At 41.2% G+C, this 23339-nt stretch overlaps 1 protein-coding gene across 1 annotated transcript; it reads right to left on the bottom strand.

Annotated features, from left to right (window-relative positions):
• Positions 1-1137: 1137 nt before the first annotated feature.
• On the bottom strand, positions 1138-17407 carry LOC134204841 (uncharacterized). The gene is made up of 2 exons (XM_062679642.1): positions 16107-17407; positions 1138-1660 (listed from the first exon to the last, which is right to left on the bottom strand). The coding sequence occupies exons 1-2, from the start codon at positions 17329-17331 to the stop codon at positions 1212-1214; spliced, it is 1674 nt and encodes a 557-aa protein (XP_062535626.1). The 5' UTR covers positions 17332-17407; the 3' UTR covers positions 1138-1211.
• Positions 17408-23339: the final 5932 nt, after the last annotated feature.

The following is a 23339-nucleotide window of genomic DNA, read 5'->3' as shown; positions in this document are numbered from 1 at the left end:
AAACATTGTAAACCTAACCTCAAGTCACCACGAGTACGTTAGCTTATTTCCCTCTCTTACTAATTCAGGGTTTGCAGAAATCGCTCTCAATAGATAACGAACAACGATAAAAGAGAGGCAAAAACTGTTCCGAATCATAACAAGCCATGATAACAAATTTATCAAACTTGTATACAAGTGCGAAAAAACAGAATCGGATAGGCAGCTCCCACAGAAAAATGGTGATTTTCGCTTTGTTAGGTTACTGCACAGCTGTGTACTGCCGCGATTCGCATAAGAGTCCCATGTCGATTTTTGACGATTTTGATTTTCTTCCAGAAATAAGCTTAAAATGACCTTATTTCTAAGAAAAACTAATAAAATAATTGGATTTGTTCTAGAAATTTGAAAATCAAATCCCACTTGTGTTGTCCCATCTTGCTATTTATTCGCATAACAGTCACATTCCAGATTTTAATACACTTTTGCACAAACAAATAAATGTAACTAAGGTTCATTTATTAGTTCCATAGCAATGTATACAGATGAAGAATATTATGCCAAACTTTCAGAACGATTGCAAGTTTTATCAATTTTTTAGATTTTTTTGAATTTCTCCATGTAAAACGAGTTTGAAAACTTCAACGGCATATTACTCAAGGTCAAGAAAACTGATATGGGACGCTTATGCGAATAGGGGCAGTGTAGAAAAAGTTGAAATGCATCATCAGAGCCAGTGCTCCCCACATTTGGAGCTTTCTAAAAGAGATTTATCATGGAGTAAAACATCCCGAATCAGTCCTCTATCATGACAGCTTGCGAAAAAAGTTTCTCGCGGTATGCTTCATATCGCATATGTATACAGAGATGATAATTGAGAGACTTGCTCTTTCTCTTTAGGATTCAATCCCTGTACTAATTTGATAATAAGATTATGTCGCTTGTACATATCACAAAGAAACGTGGCTCCGTAAAGTGTTATACACGCCTGAGCCTACCAAATAAAGTAACTTAGAAAAAAAAGTGTACATAGTAGTTAGGTTATTAAATTTTTCAAATTAAGCGATAAAAATTCAAATTTTTTGGACTTCACTCCAGATCATAAGACATTTTTTTCTCGTTGCAAAAAAAAGGAAATAGAAGAATAGGAAAGGCGAATACGTTTATTTCAACCCAATATAAACAATCTACTAACAAATAGGTACAGTAATAAACACGAAGTTGACTTCATCCTACAGCCGGTGACTAACGTGATGTTCGTAGTGCACGACACGCTCGCCGTCCAGCGGATCCAACCCATCTCCATCCACATGGCTCTTGATCGAGACGGTCCGTTTCACCGTCTGCCGTTCGAGACCTTTGGAGAGCTCGTCGCCTTGCACATTCACGTCTTCTTCCAACTGCAACTTGGCTGACTTGTTTTCACCCGTCGTCTTCGGATTGACCCTCTTCAGTTTGGGCGATATCGGCTTTTTCTCCGCACTGCTGTCCGTTTGGACCTTTTTGCGTCGTGAAGTTTTCTTCGGTTCGGCTGTTGGAGGTGTTGAGTCTGCTGCAGGTGGGGGTGGTGGTGGTTTAACTTGAGCCGAGACTTGACGGGATTCTGAAAGGTACATGCATTCCTCGTGTTTAACACCATTCTTGTCGGTGCACGTATAGCACGTTAGTTCGTTTTTGTTACCTTGAAGAGAATAGAAAAAAATGGTTTAATTATTACGCAGACAGTAAAAAAGAGGAAAATAAAGAAAGTGGAAATATAAGTTTTTTTTTCTATTTTGAGCATCTTTTCAAAAATTCTCAATCCATTTCAGTTGTTGTCGTCGTCGGGTGCAGACGGAATAGTTTTGCTCTATACAGTATTTGGTTTTCCATATCTAACAAGAGTAAGCAATGGAGGGATCGATGAGGAACAACATGGACTCGAGGATGTTTGTTTATTCGAGTGGAGAGTTGGTTGAAATTCGGATGCAAATCGAAGGAACAAATATGCGGTACGTCCGAGTATTCGATCTGCCACCGGAAGTTACGGACAAAAAATTGTCGCAGGTGCTCGGATTATTTTGGAAAGTTGATCGTGTTGTCCGTGAAAAAAATCCCTCGGAATTGGGCCTGGGTCCGTGGTGTATTTATGGAAATCGAAAAGAGCATTCCTCCATCGATGGAAGTAGCCGGCCTGAAAGTAAGAATTTTCTACGACGGACTTAAGGATACGTGCTTTCTTTGTCATAAGCAGTATAGGCCATCGGATGGATTCTTGTCCCCAGCTATCACGGAAGAAGGCAGGAAAACAAGGACAGTGTACTACATATGCTGGAGTAGTTGCTGGAAACGAAAAAAGATGCGATGTCGTCGGAAACCATGAATGAAGATCATTATCGAAGATCCGGAAGAAAATCCGAAACCAGAAAACCAAGGACAGTCGGAAGTACGTGAAAACGCACGCCTGGAGAAAAAAAAACAAATCGTCGGAAGAAAGATGATGTTACGCTAGAGGAGGTGGCAATCGCAATTAAGGAAGCTTTGTCTCATCCACCAGCCACTCAGCGACGAACTCAATTCTCTGCTTCGAGTGCACACAACCGAAAAAGAAGTGTGTCCGAATATCTTATTATTAATGTTATTTTTATATTTATATATCGAATGATTCCGAACCAATTTGGCGAAGAATTCCAAAATAAATCGTCGAGGGAATCCGAACTAAATCTTCGAATAATGCCGAAGCAATTCGTCGAGGGATTTCAAAGCAAATCGTCAGAGGGATTCCGAGGTAAAATGTCGAGAGACTCCAAATTAAATATCTAAGGGATTCTGAAGCAAATCTCCGAACGATTCCGAAACAAATTTTCAAACGACTCCGGAGGAATTCCGAAGCAAATGACGAGAGACTCTAAAGCAAATCCTCCGTGGATAATGAAGGATATCCCCCACAGATTCCCAAGGGTACCGCTCAACGATACCGAAAGGAATCCAGCATGAATTTTTCTGGTTTTCGGTTGGAATAATGATTCTGAAATGGACCTAGGATAGGATGTGACAATTGAATTGCAACTGCCTCGTTGTTTCCTCAGTCGGTTGCTTCGACGGAGGTGGTGGCCAGTGCTTCCGAATATATATATTTTTTGCTAAATCAGCCGAATAATATATGTAACAAATGCATGTTTTCTCGTTCATTCCTACCATCAATCGTAATAAAAGATGCTACTTTCAATCAGTGTTTACAGTGTATAAAGTGTTTACATGGAATTAGATGAGTTTTACAGTGAAATGGGTAAAAGGTTGGTTAATAATAGAAGCATCGAGTGTTCTAAATTAGAATAACCCTCGAGAATCATGTATACATTATATGCAATCTAACATACAATAATTTTACCCAAAAAATAAAAAATAAACTTTTGAATTTTGTCATAAATTTCAATTTAATTACCCAGCAACACGACCAAGGTAACAATAAGCTGCCCTTTTGAAAATGTGATACTGTCGATCGAAGTAATCGATTTTCATTTTCACCCAATCAGCAACCGGTACGATTATGACTGAAAATCGGTACGATTTTTAATGACTAATTAGCACATCCTATCCTAGAAATGGACATGCTGTGGAGTCACCTACACTTTAAAGTGAGCTGTTGAGCTGGGGTTCTTTAAAAAAGATCCATGGTTCATCAGCTCAATGAAAGGAAGCGAATCTTTCGAACAGCTCCTGAGCGGAGCGCCCATCTCTAGATCGAAATCAAGTGTAAGGGTTGCGAATGAAATATCGACGTCATTTGTTGCCTTAGATGGATTAAAGCAGGGTGATGCACTCTCGAATCTACTGTTCTACTGCTGGTGTGCAAAGAAGCGGTACCATTATCACAAGATCGCATATGCTCCTGGGAATTGCAGACGATATCGATATTATCGGGATTGATTGCCGTGCCGTGGAAGAGGCTTTTGTGTCTTTTAAGAGAGAGACAGAGAGGATTGGGCTCAGGATCAATACTTACAAAACGAAGTACATGGTCGCTAGCAATAAACGTGGTGGGGGTAGCGAAATGGTGCTGGATGGAGAAAAATTTGAAGTGGTAGAAGAATTTGTGTATCTTGGAACATTAGTGACGTGCGATAATGATGTTACCCGCGAGGTGAAAAGGCGTATTGCAGCTGCAAACAGGGCTTATTACGGACTTCGTAACCAGCATAAGTCCCGTAGTCTGCAAACGAAAACAAAACGCGCGCTGTGTACTACTCTGATTCTTCCGGTGACTTTATACGGTCATGAAACATGGACGTTAAAGGAGGCTGATCGGAGAGCTTTCGGATTGTTTGAGCGTAAGGTGCTGCGGACAATACTCGGCGGTAAATAGGAGAACGGTATCTGGCGGCGTCGCATGAACCACGAATTGTACCAGGTGTATAAAGGGCTGGATATTATTAAGCTTATACAACACGGCAGACTACGGTGGGCTGGTTACGTTGTTCGTATGCCGGAAGAATGTCAAGCGAAGATAATATTTAGTAGAGAACCCGGAAGAGGCCGCAGGCTTCGTGGAAGCATTGCAGCATTTGTAGCTAACATTTGATTAATCTGGTTTTGTGAATCATGCCGCCTCAATTTTGATTCCGCTGTTTACGATCGTGAAAAGACAATCATGAGAGCCTTGCGAGAATTACTTATTCGTACCGATTCGATGGACACCCGGCTTGGTAACTACGGTGAAAATCTACGAAGAATCAACAAGACAATGTACGGATCCCAGCTCTCCAAACCAATGAATGTAACCGGTCAAACCACATTCCTCCAGAGTATCGATGAGCTCAACTTAGACGACGTTTTGGATGACCCGATAAACATATCTAGATCCTGTGGAGAGACCTCCTTCTTCGAAGTCCTAGATGAGATCAACAGTTCCATTGCTTACATTCCGGAAAAAAATGTTATTGGTTCCAACAACAAAAGGGTTCAGATCGTTGCCCATCAACCGTCCAGCTCTGAAACAGTACTGTCAAAGAAACCACGGATCAACGTCTCCACCCCTGCTCCCACTACCAATACTGTCCCTCTGCTCAGATAGCTTGAAGTGTTATGAGTGCTGGAGAAACATCTTCTAGGCATTCCGCTGCTCAAGTAAGATCTGCATCTTCCATCAACAATGATGCGAATCGCGTGATGTTGAAAGTGGCGAACAGTGACGCAGCCACTGACGGTGTGGAGTCCTTCTACGTTACTCCCTTCAAACCTGACCAAAATGAAGAAGACGTGAAGAAGTACGTAATGGATATCTCCAACACCAGTTCATCCGTTGTAAAAGTGACAAAGCTCGTTCCTCGTGGAAAGCACATCAACGATTTGTCTTTCGTGTCCCTTAAAGTGAATGTACCTAAATCTGCAACTAGTGAAGTCAGCGACTCATGGTATTGGCCGGAAGGTATTTCTGTCCGACCATTCGAACCCAACCCAAAAAACGGATCAGCAGTACGTCTTGCGAACTCGGAATAAACTACGATTCTATATCTAGTCAGCCTCACTTGAAACTTAGAAGTCGAACATCGGGACGCAATCTTGCCGCTAGCTCTGAGGAAGCTTCTATCCCTCTCAGCGCAGTAGAGCCCTTCCTGACAGCGACCAACAGCCGTCCCAGTCCTGCGTCTGTTTTGGGAGATGAGGTCTTCCGAACTCCATCGTCAGGCAAGTACACAGCACCACGGAACAATCCACTCTCTGATCCGTTTCTCGCTCTCAGTCACTCGTTCAGCCAACATCACTTGGAAATTTCAAGTCGGACATCGGGACGCAATCTTGCCGCTAGCTCTGAGGAAGCCTCTATCCCTCTCAGCGCAGTCGAGCCCTTCCTGCCAGCGTCCAACATCCGTCCCGGTCCTGCGTCTGAGTTGGGAATGAGGTCTTCCGAACTCCATCGTCAGGCAAGTACAACGAGCGTGCAATCGTTACCCTACCTGATAGTGTTTCGATTTCCAGTGCTCCATCATCCGGGTACCCGAATTCCGATCTCAACATATACTACCAAAATGTGGGAGGGATGAATAGTCGTATTGAAGACTATCATTTAGCCGCTCTGGACCAATGCTACGACATCATCGTGCTTGTTGAGACATGGCTAGATTATAGAACGCTTTCTGGTTACGTTTTCGGGGACGGGTACGAGGTATTCCGATGTGATCGCAACTCAAACAACAGCGCGAAAGCTATAGGAGGAGGAGTGCTTGTCGCTGTTAGGACGAGACTAAAGGCGAAAGCCATTGTGGATGACGCTTGGAATTCCGTCGAGCAGGTTTGGGTATCCATCGCACTCAAAAACCGTCACCTGTTACTCTGTGCTGCCTACATTCCTCCAGACCGTACTCGAGATCTTCATCTCATCGATGCACATTGCCGGTCAGTTAGTACTGTGTCGAGCAACGCGGCCCCTTGTGACGAAATTGTGGTATTGGGGGACTTCAACCTTTCGGGCGTCGCTTGGATTCCGATTCATAGTGGTTTCCTCTGTCCAGATCATGCACTCTCCACTTTTCATCCTGGAGCCGTCACGTTTATTGACAGCTATAGTTCTGCAGATATGTTCCAGATCAACAACGTGACTAATGACAACAATCGCATTTTGGATCTTTGCTTTGTTAACGGCTTCGACACTGCTCCTTTCATTTCAACTGCACCGCACCATTAGTAAAGCTCGTTCCACATCATCCCGCATTAATTATCGCAGTCAAGAATTATGGTTCTCTTGAATTCTCCATCACTTCATCGGCAGTTTCGTACGATTTTCGGAAGGCAGACCACCGTAGTATAGAAGCTGTGTTGTCTAATTTGGATTGGGAGCATATTCTGGATTCAGACGACGTCAATTCGCTGCACAAACTTTCTCGCACGTCTTGGCTTATGTTATAGATCGGCATGTCCCGAAGAAGATTGTTCGCGATGGCTCCCGCGTTCCTTGGATGACAAATGAATTACGTTTGCTAAAAAGAATGAAGAAGGCCGCACTCAAAAGATTTACCAAATATCGTACACTCCCGCTGAAACAACACTATGTCAGGCTGAACTACGAATACAAACGCTTGAGTAAGACCTCTTATCACCGATACGAGCAGGGAATTCAATCTAGGCTCCGATCACATCCAAAATCCTTTTGGAATTACGTTAAAAAGCAACGAAAGGAGAGAGGATTGCCTTCATCTGTGGTATTGGACGACGTATCGGCTTCGACGCAACAAGATATCTGTAGCCTATTCTCTGCTAAGTTTGCCAGCGTTTTCTCAAATGAAGAGTTCCCTGCCGATCACTTCTCACTTGCCGCAGATAATGTTCCGGTCACAAATAAGACGCTAAGCAGCGTGGAAGTTTCCCTGCTTTCTCCACTTCGATGCATTTTCCAGCTTTCTCTGTCAACCGGTTTGTTCCCGTCATGTTGGAAAAAGGCGCAAATGTTTCCAGTCTACAAAAAAGGCAGCAAGCGTGACGTCAATAACTACGCTGTTGAGCGCTGTTTCAAAATTATTTGAGTTGGTTGTCATGGATCCAATGCTATATTCCATTGTAAGCAGTACCTGAGCGATGATCAACATGGGTTCATTGTCGGTCGATCCACCACGACAAATCTACTGTGTCTAACTTCGTATGTTACCGACAGCTTACTAGAACGAGCTCAAACGGATGTTATTTACACGGATCTATCTGCCGCTTTCGATAAGGTGAACCATGAGATTGCAATCGCTAAGCTCGAGAGAATTGGAATCAACGGCAATCTTCTTAGCTGGTTCCGTTCCTATCTTACGGATCGGAAACTAACGGTTACTTTAGAAGACTGTTATTCACCTATGTTTAGTGCCACCTCTGGCATTCCGCAGGGCAGTCACCTGGGACCATTGATCTTTCTGCTCTGCTCAACGATGTGAATTCTGTTATCGAAGGCCCACGGTTGTCCTATGCAGACGACCTCAAAATTTATCTGAAGATCCGCTCATATGCAGATTGCGTAGACCTGCAACGCCAACTCGACGCCGCACAATGGTCGGATTCGTCGAAATTCACGACATAAATCGATAACTCGAAAACTATCAGCGCTAGAGTTTTGACGTCTTCAGAAGAAATTATCTACAAGAAGAGATCTATTTTTGGGGTGAGTTACCATTAGGGTGGTCCTTTTGTGATAATTTTTTCCAAAAGTATTTTTTTATTCTTTTGAATTAGGGGTTCGTACTATTCTACAAAGTGATAGAGAATTTAATTCTAAGCATTTTTGCTTATATAATGTATGTTTTATCTCATATAGGTGGTGTTTTATGATCAAATTACTTAATTTCCATAGGGTGGTCCCGAAAAAACAGTGTTTCCCTTATATTTTTTAAAATTCAAATTATATTCCATAAATATCTTAGCATCGCTTCAAGGCCTTTCAATTGCGCATCTTTTGGTTACTAAAGGAGGTGGCTAGCTCATTTCTTTAGAATGTTATGGAAGCTTTTTCATGAAAAAATATCATTTTTTTAATCCTTCTGCTGCCGTTAGTAGCAAATATTAGCAAAAAATTCAATCGTACTGCAAAACTATACAATCAAGCCTATCAAATCCATGGTATATCGCTTGTCCATCTTCGTCCACTTTTGTTTGATGATCATGAAATTTTTTGTATGAATTTTTTTACAAAATTCGAAATAGTAAAAAATATATGAAATTTTTCAAACCAATTGTAGTTAATCTGTTAAAGGATTCATAGTCGATTCTTTGATAGTATAAAAAAAGCGTGTTCAGTACCATAATATGCATTTATATTATTTAGCGATTTATACGAGTTCAATCGTAAGCTTCGTCTCCATACTCAATATATCCTTCGGACCAATTGAATCCTAGATCTTGCAGGCAGTTGATTAATTGTTTTCTAGGTTTGTTCTTTCCTTTTTGGGCTGCAAGAATTGGATCAGACGAATCCATTGCCCGGTAGTATACATCTGCCATATTTTCGATTCTTGACGTTTTTCGGGCGTGAAACTGTCGATCGTTCCGATAAAATTTATTTCTGGCTTCAGATCCCTGCTCACCCATAAATCCAGTTGAAAGCGGTAGAGTTGCCATGATGCTGGTGGAGTGTACTAGAATTTTATGAAGTGTAGCCGGCATAGGATACCAATTGTACAATTCAACATAAGTATTGTACGTCTCGTTGCACAGATCATCGAAATCTTGCAAATTTACTATGTCCAAGCTGTTTATTATCAACAATATGGCTGACAAGTTTTTTACCAATTTTCCGTCAAGGCCAAGCGCAACCGATAATTTCAAAGGTTCCGATAAAAGCCTACGGCACAACGATCCTGTCGTTGACGATCCAGCTCCACCTTGTTTGGGGATATCAACATGAGCTTTAAACTCCTGAAGTAAGACTTGTTGAACTTCCGATTTACGCTGCTTGAAATAGACTTTATCTTCCGGTTTTCTTATTTGCCAAACACGGATTCCAATTCTATAGGAAATGTGCAGCAAACAGTTAAAAATGTTTATTGTTGCGTGTAATGGTTGGCATCCGAACCGCAAAGCGTAATCCGATGTAGGGAAATCGTTCCTGGCTGATTTATTGAACTGGCTTGGTTTCGCATGGCAAACAGGGCACGATTGTGATGACTTGGTGTCGGTGAGTATGTTTAATATTTTTCCGTCGATCATCGTTTGGTAAAACATGCATTCAACTTTCAGCATTTTACCATTATTAGAAAACTCCAGTATATCCATATTATTAATTTGTTCTTTCAAATCTTTATCAATTTTCAGCACATACTCAGAATCCTCCTTTGCATATTCCAACATAATAGGTCTAACTGAGCGCACTGATTGGGGGACTTCATTCTCCCACAATACTTTGCCACATTTACTTTTCATTTGTAACGGGGTCATAGTTACGGCAAACAAAGAATGATCGTCCACCATTGCACCTTCGTCGTTAGCTTGATTATACATAGACTGCCCAGTAGTTCCGTCCATTCCATATGAAAATATCATAATAGCTAAAATGATCTAGTTAGTATACCATTCGAATAGCACTTTATGAAATTTACCTTCATCTGCTTGTTCTATTAATGAATTATGGAGTACAATCCTACTGATTGTGTGCTTGGCAAGTGCTTTGATGGTTGTGGATGCCTTAGATGAAGTTATTTCTATCTCATCACTTTCAGGACGACATTCAGCCTTAGCTTTTATGACCTGATCGTTAAGATAAAAGTAAAAATATAATTTTAATTCATGAAGTTAAATCAAAATAAAAACGTTGGCTCGAGAGCGTTTGCAAAAATCAAACAATCACTGTAAATATGTTATCTACTTAAATACAATTGCTTCCTCTTTACCATGAACAGTATGTACATTAGTTCTATGATCTTCAAACGTGTCAAAGAGTATAATGATCTAAATTCATGTAACTAAGATTTTCCAGGTGGAAATTGTTCTTAACAATTTTACCTGATCATAAGATGGAAAAATGTTCACGTTCCTTTCCTTCGTATCTTTCCTTAGTCTCATATAAGTCGATTTCTTCAATGATTCATCCAGTAATAAACCGAGTGCTTCGGTCGGAGTAAAAGGTTCTGGAATATCCTTATTTAAGCATTCCAAAACGTTTTCTAGATTTTCAAGATTTGACAGAATATGCTTAATAATCTTCACTAAGCACATGTTTCCATTCTTTTTAGCTGCAATTACTACAGATTCCAACAACAATAGCTCACAATTATTTGATTCTGCAGCCTGACGTCTAGAAATTTTACGTCTTCTGTCTGTGCTTAAATCAACAACTCGTTTTTTCGGTCGACCTAATAAAAATGAATTTTACATATTTGTAGACGATAATTATTGTCGCGCTCTTCTAAAACGCTCAGCTTTTCGCGGTGGTAACACACAAGCTAAGATTGCGCAGCAGCGCGCCCATAAGCTTTAACACAAGGTGCGAGTATGCGCTGTTCAATTTCATAAGAATGGGGTTGCCATAGCTGAAGAGCCGCCGTGTGTAAATTAAATGGGTGCGCTCCGGCGCAATTTGACGGAGGCTTAATCACGATCTGAGTGTTTATCTTTGGATGCATAATAACTTAAAATACTTGTACCTCTAACCACATCCGGAGATACCGATGTATCCATTTCTGATGAAACTAGGTTTTGAACTGGAGATTTGGGTAGCGTTATACATTTTTCCAAAATGTTTCCAGGAAGGGTGAAAGGTTTGTCAAAATATTCGATGTTATATTTGAAAACTCGTGATTGGCATCGCTTGTGTTTCGTGTATATGCGCTTGAAGTAGATGCATGTATCCTTTATAATAGTGACAATTTCGTCAACTGCATCCGGCATATCCTGCTCAATTATGTTATATGCTTTGAACACTTCATTAATTAAACAACTACTTTTTTCAACCGTATCTCCGGGTGTATTTTTCCACAAGATGAACAATTTGCGTTTGTCCAATCCTTAAAAGTGAGCCAAGTCATAAATTTGAGAATTTGATAACAAGAATGTGAATCCTTATTTATACTAACCTGGAATTCTTTCCGACATTATTACGGTTTTTGATTCTGATAATTCAAGGAACGTGGAACTTTATTATTATAAAATCTCGTTATTTTAATGTAGAGCGTTATGCTTATAAGTGCAAAGTTTGAAAACATGAGCCAAATACAACCAATCATATATGCGGCCTGCTATGTTCCTAGATTCAGAAATTAGGATTAAACTACGTGACAAAAATATATGACTAGATTTCATTTTAAAAACCCAATTTAATGCACCTAGTAGTGATACTGCCTTTCTCGCATTTAGCCTAGACACCAACTTGGTATGCTTCGATACGCTATTTTCTTTATAACTTCCGAACGCTATATTAAATCGTTATCAAATTCAATAGTGATCAACTACGGTTTGCCCCCTTTCGAATGCAACTTATTGCGAGAAAATCTGTTAAAGATTTCTATATAAAAAGTTGGCTAATGTTTTTCTTAGCTTTTGTATGCACAAAAAAAAAGGTTTTGAAACGGTTACGTATCGCTAGATGATAAGGAAAAAGGTCAAGCTAAACGCCACGCTTCATACACAAAAAAGTTTTCCATAAAAAAGTTGCGAGGAGAAAAACGAGGGTCTGACAAAGTTTTTTTCTTGTTTAGAAAATTATCATACAAAAACTTTCATGATCATCAAACAAAAGTGGACAAAGATGGACAAACGAAATACCATGGATTTGATAGGCTTGATTGTATAGTTTTGCAGTACGATTGAATTTTTTGCTAATATTTGCTACTAACGGCAGCAGAAGGATTAAAAAAATGATATTTTTTCATGAAAAAGCTTCCATAACATTCTAAAGAAATGAGCTAGCCACCTCCTTTAGTAACCAAAAGATGCGCAATTGAAAGGCCTTGAAGCGATGCTAAGATATTTATGGAATATATTTTGAATTGAAAAAAATATAAGGGAAACACTGTTTTTTTCGGGACCACCCTATGGAAATTCAGTAATTTGATCCCTATATGAGGTAAAACAAACATTATATAAGCAAAAATGCTTAGAATTAAATTCTCCATCACTTTGTAGAATAGTACGAACCCCTAATTCAAAAGAATAAAAAAATACTTTTGGAAAAATTTATCACAAAAGGACCACCCTAATGGTAACTCACCCCAAAAATAGATCTCTTCTTGTAGATAATTTCTTCTGAAGACGTCAAAACTCTAGCGCTGATGGTTTTCGAGTTATCGATTTATGTCGTGAATTTCGACGAATCCGACCATTGTGCGCCGTCGCAAATTGGTGTTCATTGAATCGAATGGTGATCAACCCGGCAAAATGCTCCGTTATTACTTTTTCTCGGAAGAAAGAGCGGAACGACAATCGAGCGCGTGAATCACGTGAAGGATCTCGGGGTAATCCTGGATTCACAACTGACTTACAAGCAGCACATCGCATACGTCGTCGATAAGGCTTCAAGAGCTCTTGCAGTTGTGTTTCGAATCGCTAAAACTTTCTCTGACATATATTGCTTGAAATCGCTATATTGCTCTTTAGTGCGCCCCACTCTAGAGTATTGTTCAGCCGTTTGGAGCCCATGCCCCATACTACAACAATGGTGTGGAACGATTGGAATCCGTTCAGCGTCGTTTTCTTCGGTTCGCACTTCGAAGGCTGCCGTGGAGTGACCCTTTCTAGTTACCAAGCTATGAGAGCCGCTGTCGTCTGATCAACCTTGACACTTTGCAAGTTAGAAGGAACGTCACCAGAGCATTGACCATTGCTGACGTCGTACAAGGCAGGGTTGAGTCAAAGGTTCTTCTTGAGCTTATCAACCTGAACGCCCGTCCGAGAGCTCTTCGTAACTATGTAATGTTGTGGCCAAGACACCATCGAACAAATTACGGTCAGGAAGGAGCTTTAGGCGGTTTGCAGCGGATGTTCAATCAAGTTTCCCAAGTGTTTGATTTCCATTTGTCCCGAGAGGTTCTCCGGCGTAAATTTTATTGTTTTTTAATGACCAAGCTTATTAGCTATATTAATGTGTGTTGCCATGATTTGACTATCTGTATGTTTTTATTATGAATATTGTATTATATTGTATTATATTGTGGGCCCTCCTTAGCCGTGCGGTAAGACGCGCGGCTACAAAGCAAGACCATGCTGAGGGTGGCTGGGTTCGATTTCCGGTGCCGGTCTAGACAATTTTCGGATTGGAAATTGTCTCGACTTCCCTGGGCATAAAAGTATCATCGTGCTAGCCTCATGATATACGAATGCAAAAATGGTAGCCTGGCTTAGAAACCTCGCAGTTAATAACTGTGGAAGTGCTTAATGAACACTAAGCTGCGAGGCGACTCTGTCCCAGTGTGGGGATGTAATGCCAATAAGAAGAAAATATTGTATTTCATCCATAACATCATTGGGGCAGCAACAAGCCTGTTGATATATATTAATAAATAAAAAATAAATAAATAGCTATATTTCAGAAATATAATTCAGAAAGGCAGAAAGAAGGAAGAAAAAAGGAAGAAGGAAGAAAAAAGGAAGAAAGAAAGAAAAAACGAAGGGAGAAAGAAAGAAAAAGAATGAAGAAAGAATAACGAAAGAAGGATGAAAGAAGGAAAAAAGAAAGTAGAAAGAAAGAAGGAAGAAAGAAACATGAAGAAGAAACAAAGAAGGAAGAAAGAAGGGATAAGAAGGAAGAAAGAAGAAAGGAAGAATGAAAAGAAAAAAAGGAAGAAAAAAAAGAAGAGAGAAGAAAGAAATAAGGAGAAAAGCAAGAAAATAGAAGGGAGAGGGATGAAGAAAGTGAAATAAACGAAGGAGGAAGAAAGAAGAATGGAGGGGAAAACGAAAGAACTGACTTCTCACTTCTCATTTGGCCTAATGGTCATTTGACCTAATGATATTCGGCCGAATGGCCTGACACCCATCTAGCTACGGATATCTAGGCTTGACATATGGATCGAAAACTGTCAGTGGCACTGCTTTTGCAGTATGTAGTGGATAGTGACGGTAACCCTGTTAGTAAAATCAAACTGCCTGAATCCCAGCTGATCTGAAAACGAAGAAAATAGTTGCTGTCGCTGTCCCAAAAGCCAAAACCTGGTAAAACCCCGAAATCATTGTTGGAGTCCACCCGATTTCGATAGCGTCTGCTATTATAGCCACTGTACCGCCCACCTAGCTCATTTTGCACCATCATTTATTGTACCTGTCGGATAGGAAACGAACGCCATCGTCGTAAGGTGGCTGTCCGGCATTCTTGCAACATGTCCTGCCCGTAGTAACTTTCCAGCTTTTGACTCCTTCCGAATACTGAGTTCGCCGTATAGTGAGGCGAGCTCGTGGTTCATCCTTTGCCGATACACACCTACACCCAAAAAACAAATCTGACAATCGTTGTATGAAATCGTGGCATATAGAATTCTACAACCTTTGATACAGATATTGTATCAAAATAATACAAATCTGTAAGATTTCAATACAACAAATTCTGGAAAGAGATAAAATAGTTTAAATCCAACAAAATGACGCCTATTGTCAAAGCTTCTCGAATTACGGGTAAACATAATTTTGACAACAGATTTTTTTATAAACAATATTCAAAGTTTGTAATAAAAATTAAAGCGGCGTGTTAACGAAATCGTCAAGAAGATCGGAAAGAAACACACTCTCAATGATTTATCGACATTCAGAAACAGTAGAACCTGCGACAGTACGAAAACGGAATATAAGCGATTGGAACTGTTTTAAATCCATTAAATTGAGATTGTAATAAATATCTCAAATTTCTGAATTAGAATTGTTTCCCTGATCTTTGGATTTCATTTCTAGACGGTCATATTATATAATCATCAAACAAAAAACCGACTTCTAAAATATAGTTAAAAAAACATCGACAATACAAGGTGTCCTCTTTATAAACTGAACAGTCCTTACTTGCAAGTCCTCTCCGAGTCCAAGTTTCATGAAAAAACAAATTGAAACAGATTTTAGGACCGTGATTATGACGATTGATTTGTTTATCCGCTTCATCAGTCAGTCCTACTCAAAGTATGAGGGATCAGATAATCGAAAGTTAGTATTCTTGAAAATCAACAGATTGAAAGCCTTTCGCTAGTGCGCGAACCAGTATGAAGCGACTGAATGTGAAAGGGAGGCATTAAGACCATCTATGAAACAGCACCTATCGAAGCGTGCATCTTCTTGCCTAACGCTCTGGTTGTGGACGGCTTGTTTAGTGGTGTGGAAGCCACCATGCCGTGACAGGCACATGAGCTACAGAGATTTCAAAAATATTTTATTTGGAATTTTCGAAAAAAAACTCTGAATTAATGTGGAGGGAGAACTTAATTTACATTTACGTTTTGTTACGACAAGTTCTGCATTTTGCCGCACAAATGGTCATAGAAATCATTTGAGGCAATGCGTACAAAATCTTCTGATGAAATGTCATACTAGAATGAACAGAAATTCATATGATAATTAAAATTGACTATTTTTTTACTCCAGTGCCTATGCTGTTGATGGCATTATTGAACAATTTGTTTGAGATTTACACAAAAAATCTTGGATATTTGGGCGAGAGAAAGTGTTTTTCAACTAGATTATTCCTTACATGCACCCTACTTGTCCCTTACCTTTTTTGCAGTTAGACCAATCACGTGACTCAAAGTCGGCCAGTACCTTTGCCACCTGATCCTGGTTCTGATAGTTTAGCACGTACACGTCCTCGTTGTTTGCAGGTACATCCTGGTGTTGCCGCATCTTCTGACTTCGGCTGGATCCTTCACCATGCATCGCTGGGAAGAATTGTGTATAGAAATCGTAATACGCAGGGTGGATAGCTGCAGTCGCATCCGACTGTGACCTCTGCTTATTTGAACGCATGTCAACCGGTTGGTACCGGTATCCACCTCCATTGATGGCATCTTGGCCCGGTTTATGATGCACCACAGACTTCTTTGTCGGAATTACTTTACGTTTTTGTGGTAAATTTGATATCTTTCCTGTTTGAGTTTGTTGTTTGGCAGGTGTAGATGGTTTCGTCGTTTTCTCGATTTGATCTCCGTCATCATCTTCATCCTCAGTATCATCTTCTCGAGCTCCTTCGTCGTGTTCTGCCTCTTCATCTTCGTCCTTCTCGTGATCTTTGCTATTATAGTTTTTCTGCTTTACGAAGGCAAACTTTTTGTGATGTGGAACAGTAGCGTAAGCACAAGATTCGGATGTCGTATCCGTGGCGGGATCACGGCACACGTGACATAACATGCCATCCTGTTTAAAGGACTTACAGTTTTTCGGGTCCTTAGCCAGCTGACGGCTCTGTGATTCGGACTCCTGCTTGATTCTTTCATAATCATCCGATGGAGAGTAGTCAAAGCGATACGAGTAGTTCGCTCCATCGCCTTTAACTTCATCTTTCTGTTTCGGTTCGTCGCGATCTTTAAAGTTATGACTGACGAAACGTTCGTAACGATCTACATAGCCATCAGCTCCTTCACTTGAATCGCTCTTCTCATCGCCATCCTCTTCTTCACTTGTCTGTTCTTCACTAGATGTTACTGTTTTACGCTTAGCACGCGCCACTTCAACATCACTAGGGTCAATGTGAGATGGGAACTTCGCAAAGTTTGGCGTAGCCGAAATGAGGTCCAATGCACCGAGATTTAAATCCGTCGGGAAGTACGAGCTATGATCATTGAATGCCTTTTCATATGCCGAACTGCTAAAGAACTCTGTATCTTCATCACCGAAATCGAACACTCGAAAGTCTGTGGCATCACTTGCCCGCGTCAGCGAGACTGAAGCCACCACTAGCACAACCGTCAGCACGTGGACATACGGCCACTGATTCTTCGCCATGTCTCCGTGTTCTACGAGCTGTTCTTCAACTGTTTATATTGCGCGCACTACCAGAGCTGCTCTACCATGGTCGAATTTTCACACCGAACTAGATCAATGGACCCAAACTCTGGGCACTTTTATATGAAGAAAATTTGCGTATTGCAATCTTTCTTTGTTTTCCCACATTCAAACGACACCGTGCATGAATTTAGTTATTGAATAATTACAATAATATTGAACAGAGCGTAGGCTGCGCAGTAGTTCAATGGACCCTCTACCTATGTTGAGTATTAGACCGGCCCAAAGTTCATATTCTAAAATTCCTTGTATGTTGAAGTTAATTCCAAAAATCATTGTAGGTTCATCTTTAAGAAATTAAAATATTTAAAATAATCGCTTTACATTATAACGAGTAATCCAAGTCGTGATAAAGATAATTCAATCAATAACAATGATTAGTCTAAGAAATATGTATCCCAGATAAAACCAAATCCAAGTTGGGCACTATTCGTGCTGTCGGTATCTGCAACCGACGATCTGTTTGATCAATGATGCGTAAAGCTGTTCGCGCAAAATGTTGCTGGCCGCGGGCGATACCCGTGACTCGAAATACACTGATATACAAAAAATCGTTTCCTTCAATGCTTTTGTTTCCTTTTATTTTAACAAATTAGTTTAGGTCCCAGAATTGTCATTAAATTTCAAAACTAATTACAATATAAAGTGAGAAATTTAGAATGAGTTTTCCTACATATGTTGATGTCACATGGACACCGTTGAAAATCAATATGCCGTCAATGTTTTAATTTTTTATCACTTTAGAGTTCGTTATGTTACTCACCTGGACCTATTTTATTTAATTTTATCTCTGGTGCCACAATCCCCATAATTCGGTTCAAAAGTGATGTGAACTAGTGTTATCGAAATCAGTTCTGTTTTGCATATCTATTTCTTTTGTCGATCAGTACCTAGACATAAGTGTCTCTTTTTTTATTGCTGTTGATCAATTGCATTTCGCATTGGGTCCAGTGAGACTGATTTTGCCTATAATAGGTGTTACGGTGTGATGTTTTGGTTTTGTTTCCTCGCTTGATTTGCATTGTTTCAGTGCATAAAATCCAACTGCAATCGACCTGACTACCGAAGCAGTCAATAACCTAAAGTTTATCTGGATTAGGTCATAACTGTTGGCGGAATATAGAATAAATTACTAGAAAGGGAGATCTGTTTGAACAGCACCGTTATTCTCGTCTCCATTACTAAGCTGCATTTGAACTCAAATTCTTAGCTTTTATCTCATATTCAATTTAGTTGATTATAATCCCTCTTAGTCACATAGTATTGAATGTGGCGAAAAGTATGACAATTCTATAGAGCGCATATTTTCTATGAGTTGTGCGACGATTTCAACTTGAATCGAAAACAGTTGAAGTAGGTGATTCAAACAGGAAAATGAAGATATTTTGGCACTTCAGGAAAACCAAAACGATGGATTAGCATTTCCCAAGTAACCACCAAGCATTCATGATTGCATGTAATCAATCACAAATCGGCATACTAAATGCTAATTGCATTAGATCAGTTTTAACGATGTAAAGATGCATTTATTCATAAACTGTCAGGCAACGATACACTAGTTCAGCAATACGAATGCAGCGATGCGATTTTTCAACAAGTCAAAGTAACGAAGCATTATTTCGGTCGTAAACGGGCCTTTTTCAACTTTGGACAATCCTTACGGAATCCAAAACTAAATTAATGGATGTTCCCTAAGTCAACTTTAATGGATATATTATTTACAAGTAAATAAAACTTCAGGGTTACTTGGGTTGTTGCATGAAGAATACTACAGCGCAACACTATTATCCAAAGACATGTCGAGCTAGTACATATTCACAGTCAATGGAGCTTCATTAAATTCCTACAAAGAGATCCCACGACCGAGAGGAATAGAAGGGTTATGTACAAGACACGACCGCGTTTATTTATTTATTACCAGACTAAGGCCGGAGTGGCCTGTGCAGTACACAAAAGTCTTCTCCATTCAGCTCGGTCCATGGCTGCACGTCGCCAACCACGCAGTCTGCGGAGGGTCCGCAAATCGTCCTCCACCTGATCGATCCACCTTGCCCGCTGTGCACCTCGCCTTCTAATGTTGCCGTCGGATTTTCGCGGTGTGAACGATGGATGGTTCTCCCAACAGATGGTGCAACTCGTGGTTCATTCGCCTCCTCCACGTACCGTCCGCCATTTGCAACCCGCCATAGATGGTTTCTTTTTGAAAACTTGCATCGTCCAGGTCTCATGTCCGTATAGAACTACCGGTCTAATAAGCGTTTTGTAGATAGTCAGTTTGGTACGGCGGCGAGCTCTGTTCGATCGGAGCGTTTTGTGGAGTCCAAAATACGTACGATTTCCTGCCATGATGCATCTCCGAATTTTTCTGCAGGTATCGTTATCGGAGGTCGCCAGTGAGCCCAAGTACACGAATTCTTCTACCACATCGATTTCGTCACCACCAATACAAACTCGTGGTGGGTGACTTACGTTGTCCTCTCTTGAGCCTCTTCCTATCATGTACTTCGTCTTCGACGTTTTGATGACTAGTTCAATCCGTTTTGCTTCACTTTTCAGTCTGATGTAGGCTTCCTCCATCTTCTCAAAGTTACGTGTCATAATATCTATGTCGTCGGCGAAACCAAATAACTTGACAGACTTATTGAAAATCGTATCAATTCCTGCCCTTCGTATTACTCCCTCCAAAGTGATGTTGAATAGCAGATACGAAAGACCATCACTTTGCCGTAACCCTCTGCGCGTTTCGAAGGGACTCGAGAATGCCCCGACAACTCGAACTACGCACATCACCCGATCCATCGTCGCCTTGATCAACCGTATCAGTTTATCCGGAAATCCGTTCTCGTGCATTAGCTGCCATAGCTGGTCCCGATCGATTGTATCATATGCGGCTTTGAAGTCGATAAATAGATGATGTGTGGGCACGTTGTATTCGCGGCATTACTGCAATATCTGACGTACGACGAACACCTGATCTGTGGTAGAGCGATCACCCATAAATCCCGCCTGGTACTGCCCCACGAACTTGCAATTGGTGTTAGTCGGCGGCATAGAATTTGGTAGAGTATCTTGTAGGCGGCGTTCAGCAATGTGATTGCATGCTAGTTGCTACAATCCAGCTTATAGCTTTTTTTGCAGATGGGGCACACGACACCTTCCATCCACTCCTGCGGCAGAACCTCACCTTCCAAACCTTGGTAACCAGTGCAGCGCTGTAGCCAGTGTCTAACCACCATGTTTAAACAGCTCTCCTGGTAGTTGGTCAACTCCAGGGGCTTTGTTGTTTTTCAGCCGGCCGATCTCCTCCTGGATTTCCTGGTGATTCGGAGCCGAAAGTCGCATGTTCTGCGCGCGTGCTCCTAGGTTCATTACCATACCGCCACCGTTGTCTGCCATATCGCCATTCAGGTGCTCTTCGTAGTGCTGCCGCCACCTTTGGATCACCTCACGCTCGTTTGTAAGAAGGTTCCCGTTTATGTCCTTACACATATCGGACTGTGGCACGTGGCCCTTACTTGAACAGTTAAACTTCTCAAAGAACTTTCGTGCGTTATTAGCGCGGTACGGTTGCTCCGTCTCTTCACGGTCTCGATCTTCCTGCTGGCGCTTTTTCCTCCAAAAAATCGAGTTTTATCAGTTCCGCACCCGTTTGTATCGTGCCTCGTTCGCCCTCGTGCGGCGTTGCAGCAATCTCGCCCATGCTGCATTCTTCTCCTCAACTAACTGCACACATTCGCCGTCATACCAGTCGTTTCTCTGATCCGGGGCCACCGTGCTTAGTGCAGCGGTTGCGGTGCTTTCAATGGCGGATTGAATATCTCTCCAGCCATCTTCAAGAGATGCTGCGCCTAGCTGCTCTTCCGTTGGGAGTGCCATTTCCAGCTGCTGCGCGTTGTCTTGGGCTAGTCTACCATCTTGTAGCCTCCCAATGTTTAGCCGCGGCAGACAACTCCGACGCGTGTTGTACACCGTCGAGAGTTTTGAGCGCAGACATACTGCAACGAGGTAGTGGTCGGATTCAATATTCGCACTGCGGTAAGTGCGTACGTTCGTGATGTCGGAGAAAAATTTACCGTCGATTAGAACGTGGTCGATTTGGTTTTCCGTTACTTGATTAGGTGTTTTCCATGCGGCCTTGTGGATATTCTTGCGGGGGAAGAAAGTGCTTCGTTGGCCGTTGTCGTTCGATGCGGTATGAAGACTATTCGGTCCGATGACCGGTCTATACATTTCCTCCCTTCCTACCTGTGCGTTCATGTCGCCGAAGAGATGTCTTTATTAAGGAAACTTTCAGCCCTAGGCTGGCTCGTCTCCGGAAGGATTTTGACGTCCCGCAATAGGCATCCATCGTATGTCTAACTGTGCATAGAACGCTTCTTTCTCGTCGTCGGGTCTTCCTTCGTGTGGGCAGTGCACGTTGATGATGCTATAGTTGAAGAAACGGCCTTTTATCCTCAGCTTGCACATCCTTGCGTTGATTGGCTGCCACCCAATTACGCGTTGGCGCATCTTGCCCAGCACTATGAAGCCGGTTCCCAGCTCGTTGGTGGTGCTACAGCTTTGGTAGAAGGTAGCCGCTCGATGCCCGCTTTTCCACACTTTCTGTCCTGTCCAGCAGATTTCCTGCAGCGCTACGACGTCGAAATTGCAGGGATGTAATTCATCGTAGATTAACCTGTCGCAGCCTGCGAAGCCTAGCGACTTGCAGTTCCATGTTCCAAGCTTTCAATCATGATCCTTTTCCCGTTACGCTGGGATATGGATACTCTGAAGTAGTGCGTAACGGTGTAAATCCGGTCATATCGCCAGGTTCGGACAACACTGAAGCTGACAATATGACGACCCTAACCCCGAATCTCAAGGTGTCAGGCGACCCGTGCACTATGGGGCGGCTCCATACAAGTAGGTGGCCGAAAATATTTTCTTTTCATTTCTGCAATATTTCACACTTATATCGTAGATTATTGTCTAAAAGATGTGAAATACTTGTTTTGCAGGTCGTTATTACTTCTAAGGTCTCCAAACTCCCTGGAATACAGACCTTTGATCTCTATGGAATATATCCCTTTTATCTACGAATGTCTCATGTACACAGCAGTCTATAGATGTGTATTTTATTGCAGCGCCGACCTGTAGAGTTCATACTAGAAAATTGTATACTGTTTTTATGTGAATTGAGTTGTACAGATGTTCTAAGTTGCACAAGGACTCCGTCAAATACAGGCCATTGCATCTACATACGTAACAGGTTGTCTTTGTAGGATTTTTCAGATTGGTTCAGGCTCTTAACCCGTAAAACAAGTAAAGGGAATACAATATAAAGCTCTATTAAAGCTAAACGAACTCCATGCAATAAAAGCTTCAAGATATATAATTATACTGCAACAACATTTATTTATTCATTATGTACATGAACATCCTCAACAACATCATCATTTATTTCTTCCAAATCAATTAAAAAATCTGCAATGGTATATTTTTCTGTACAAAATGCGACAAAACCAAAAGAAAACAGTCACATTAAACTGGACAACACAACCTAACCAACGTAGCTCGATACATCGTACTACTGGTCTCTCGCTCCGACAAGACATTTTGAATCTTGTCACATACTTATTTTGTTACGATATATTTGTCGTGTGACGCTTTCCATCGGGACTAAGGTTTTGCACAACCAGACGGATTAGAATAGTTGTCATGGTTATTGACAAAAAAGTTCGTCATGTCACCTTTGAATTTTGTCGCGACAAAAATTGTTGTCGTTGTCAGCAAAATGTTGTCATTATGAATTGATGACAAAATGTGGGGAAACCACTGAAATGGTGTGGTTTCTGGGTTTTACAGCAGTTGAAGTCGAGCTCATTATAAAAACGGCTAATATGTACGGCCTAATAATAATGTGTCGAATTTTGGTGATTTTAGTCCAGCTCCTCCTGTTTAACCAAAAT

The sequence above is a fragment of the Armigeres subalbatus genome, unplaced genomic scaffold (genome assembly GCF_024139115.2).
Source record: "Armigeres subalbatus isolate Guangzhou_Male unplaced genomic scaffold, GZ_Asu_2 Contig937, whole genome shotgun sequence".
Taxonomy (NCBI): Eukaryota; Metazoa; Arthropoda; class Insecta; order Diptera; family Culicidae; genus Armigeres; species Armigeres subalbatus.
This window is presented reverse-complemented; position numbering and strand designations above follow the sequence as displayed.